Here is a 4,120-nt window from a genome sequence, read left to right on the forward strand (position 1 = left end):
CTTTAGAGTGGCTCCAAGAGCTACTCTAATTAAAGCACCAACAATGTCTTGTGTATCAGTGTCCCTGTGCTTCAAAATACCAGCTGGAGTGCTTTAACTAAAGCTTGTTCAATGAACTTTAGTTAAAGCAGTCCTGCTGCCATTTTGAAGCATTGGGACACTAATGCACAAGATGTGGAGGCTGCTGGAGGCATGCTAATTAGTACGCTCCAGCAGACTCTATTAATCTAGATTTGATTAATTAAGTCTGCTCTGATGCACTGTAATTACATCATGTTGGAGCAGCCTCCTTGGACAGTTACAGGTACCCATGGAGATCATGACCATCCCTGAATGGCTGACTGGAAATGTAGTGATCTTTGAAATAAAAGCCACAGCAAGCACTTAAAACAGTAGTGGGCAAAATATGGCCTACAGACTGAATCCAGCCCACTATGGGATTCTGTCCGGCCCACAGAGGGTTCCTCCCAGCCTAGATACAGGGGGCAGCCCAGGCCATGGTACATGCAGCCAGTCCCACTGCTCCTGGGTGCAGAGGGGCTGGAGCAATGCAGTGGCCAGACTCACTTTCCAGCAGCCCTGGCTGTGCTGGCAACAGCTCCTTCCAGCTGCTGCTGCTAAACCCAGGCCCAATGTACCCCACATCCACCACCAGGGTTGGGACCTGTGTAGGCAGTGGGGGCAGCTGGGCCGATAGGATGGGGCCGCAGGTACGCAGGGAATGGTGTTTCGGAGCAGAACGAGCAGCCAAGGCCAGGATTGCAGGGTGGTGACAGAGTGTGGTCGGGGCCGAGCCACAATCCACTGCCCGCACACCCCGTGACAGGTATGGGTACTGCAGGCAGGGGCATGCAGGGAACAGATTGTGGCTCTGCCCTGGGTTCCAGCCCCACACTTACTGCCCCAAGATCTCAGCCACAACCCCAGACACAGCTCCCTGCCAGCCTGAGGCCCCAGCGCAGGTCCCAGCCAGTCTCCATGGAGACCCAGGGATCGCTGGGTGGTGACAGTGTGGGGCTGGGGCCCAGGGTAGAGCCCCGATTTGCTCCCCTCATACTCCTGCCCACAGAACTTACACAGGTCTAAGGGGCATGCAGGCAACGAACTACTGCTCTGCCACGGGGCCCCGGCCCTACACTGTCACCAGCCTGTGATCCCAGCACCATCCCAACCTATCCACACTGCTCCCAGATGCTGCTCCCCACCTGCCTGCAGACCCATCCCAGCCAAGCTCCCCAGGAGTTTTGGTGAGCTGTTACATGCTGGGGTGTACTGACCTGGCCCACAACAGCTCACCAAAACTCCTTATGTGGTGCACTGGCCCAAATAATTGCCCACCCCCAAATTAGTTCTGCAGAATCACAGAGATGTTCTGTTTGCTCCAGCTCTGTGCATCCCAGGGATACTTTGCAAACCCTCATCTCCCTGAATGGGGGAGAGGAGTGGTTCGGAACCTGTCACTTTGTTATACAGTAATGCCTGGATGCGTCAGACAGAACATAATGTCACAGCCCACATTGCTTTAAACATTTCATTAAAAAAGCACCCTTGAAATATAAAGTCCAAATTCAAATACTTACTGGAAATGGCCCATTCTGTTGGCTGGTCGAGGGTCCCCCCACATGTTTCCCTGTCTTCCAGAAATGGAAACTCTTTCCAAAAAAACCCCCAAACACAGAACCTGTAAGAAAAATATTCCATCTGCCATTAGACAAAGAAATAAACCTAGAAAACTATCACCTAAGCAATGTAAATATTTTTGTATCTGAGCCCTACCCCACCTCCCAGGAATAAGGACAACAGTCCCTCTGGCTGTCTCCTATAGCCCCTGGCTGGGGCACCTTACAACAGGGATGGGCAACTATTTCAGCTGGAGGGCCACTTCACGACTTTAGGTGAAGTGTCAAGGGCCTCAAAGATAGCCCGACCGCTGAACAGCTGCCCCACCCCCTGGTCGACACCTTGAGACCGGAAGTCCTGCCACCTAACCCCTGACCGTTGCCATCAGAAGTCCCTCCCCTTGCCCACAAAAGTATTGCTTTTGGGAGGGGGGATTGCCATCTTAGAACCAGAAAAAAAACCCAAATTATATAGTATAAATCAAACGTCAACTATATTTTAATTTTATTTCAAAAAATATTTTTCCCCAATTGGTGTACATCTGCATTGTGCATACAGAGGTGATTGCATAACAACTCAAAATGAAGTTTTACTCTCATATATTGCGGGATAGAAGGGTGTGGGCTCTGGGTCTGTGTATGGATGTCTGGGGTTTGTGGGCAGGGTATATGGCATGTGTGCGTGTCCCCCACAAATGCACACAGCTCCTGCCATAAGCAACAGCAGCAGGCCCTTGGGGCACTCAAAGCCCATGGCAGGTGGAGTGCCCAGGCAACGTACAGTCCCAGAGAACCCCAGGACTGCACATGGCTGCCCACCAAACCCATTGCAAGGGACTTACATGGAATTCCCAGGTTCTCCAGCCAAAACCCTGTACAATGAAGCCAGTGGTGCAGGTCATGGGGCTCGGCCAGGGCAGCAAGGAGAGGGACGAAACTCTCCGCAGTTCCCCCATGACCTGCATGTGGCAGCTAGTGGGACTGGGCTGCTGGCTCCATCATGCGAGGCTTCCCACCCCTCCTCCTTCCCCCTGGAAGTGTGCGGCTTGGGCAGAGAACTCAGGAACTGCACGAGACCCAGGGAGTCCTGTGCAATGGAGCCCTGGCCCAGGCCCCGCGCTCCTGCCCACATGCCACTTTGCTCCTACCCACCACTGATTGGCAGAGATGTGGGGCAGAACATTTTCCAGTGCTTTATTTTTCTATGGGAAATTTTCCATTTCTAAAAATTCATTGTTTCATAAACTTCATTACTAACAATGAATGGATGCCAATACAATATTAGGCAAGCGTAGCAGTTTCAAAGTTGTAATTAATGTTTCATACAGGTAGATATATAGCCAAATTACTGAGTGAAGAGACTGAAAGTGCAGGTCCCTCTAGGGTACAAGCCCTTGTAACTGATAATGTGAGTAACATGAAAGCTGCATGGCAAATCTTACAGGCAAAGAATGCTCATTTAATAGCATTTGGGTGTCTTGCTCAAGGGCTGACTCTTCTGGCAACGGAAATAATAACTGCAAATACAATGAAGACAATATTGGCAAACTGCAAAGCAATTGTGAAGGTATTCAACAATCATCATGTTGCTAATCAGACTTTGAAGAAATAACAGAAAGAGAAGCGGGGGAAGGAAAGTGCACTTTTACTGCCAGGAGGAACTAGATGGGGCTCGGCTACGAAGTGTTTACAGGCAGTCCTTGACTAAAGACGTTTCAAGTTACAGCAAATGGCACTTACAACATTTATAAATTGACACCGTTACGACTTTCTGATATCAGTTTCGACTTCACAACACTTGATCCGACACGACGCCACACCAGCAAACAAGTTTACTGCGTCACCCATCAAGACAAAAAAGAGGAACAGACTAACAAATGAATGCACCGCTAAGCTTGTTTCTATTTCTCATAATCTCTTGCTTCTGGAGAATCAGTCAGGAGCACAATTAGCGAAGAAGATGAAGTATGATGATTCATAGAAGTAGTGTCAGAAGGGACCTTGTAGACCTTCTAGTCCGACCTCCTGCCTTGGGCAGGAGAGAAAACCGGGCTCAAATGACCCCAGCCAGGTAGACATCAAGCCTCCTATTAAATAACCCCAGGGTAGGAGCCCTCACCACTTCCCTTGGAAGTTGGTTCCAGATCCTAGCCGCCCTGACTGTGAAGCAGGGCCTCCAGATGTCTAGTCTAAACCTACTCTCTAACAACTTGTGGCCGTTATTCCTCGTTACTCCGGGAGGCGCTCAAGGGAACAAGGTCTCTCCCAAACCCTGCTGGTCCCCCCTAGTGAGTTTATAGATGGCCACCAGGTTCCCCCTCAGCTTTCTCTTGCGAAGGCTGAATAGGTTAAGGTCCTGTGGCCTCTCTTCGTAGGGTCTGCCCTGCTGTCCCGGGATCATGCAGGTGGCCCTCCTCTGGACCCTCTCAATGCTGTCCACATCCCTCCTGAAGCGTGGGGCCCAGAACTGGACACAGTGCTCCAGCTGCGGCCTGACCAGT

General features: G+C 50.7%; 1 protein-coding gene across 3 annotated transcripts in view; it reads right to left on the reverse strand.

The window, feature by feature from the left end:
- RBM6 (RNA binding motif protein 6) overlaps window positions 1-4,120 on the reverse strand; it is a 177,038-nt gene that overhangs the window by 140,180 nt on the left and 32,738 nt on the right. For all 3 annotated transcript variants that reach the window (XM_019505132.1, XM_019505131.1, XM_019505133.1), the window contains exon 2: window positions 1,581-1,681. In XM_019505132.1, coding sequence (XP_019360677.1) covers window positions 1,581-1,624 — 44 coding nt within the window. In that variant the 5' untranslated portion in view covers window positions 1,625-1,681. The remainder of the gene's footprint in view (window positions 1-1,580; window positions 1,682-4,120) is intronic.

This window comes from Gavialis gangeticus, unplaced genomic scaffold (assembly GCF_001723915.1).
Source record: "Gavialis gangeticus isolate Ggan-Ray unplaced genomic scaffold, GavGan_comp1, whole genome shotgun sequence".
NCBI lineage: Eukaryota > Metazoa > Chordata > Crocodylia > Gavialidae > Gavialis > Gavialis gangeticus.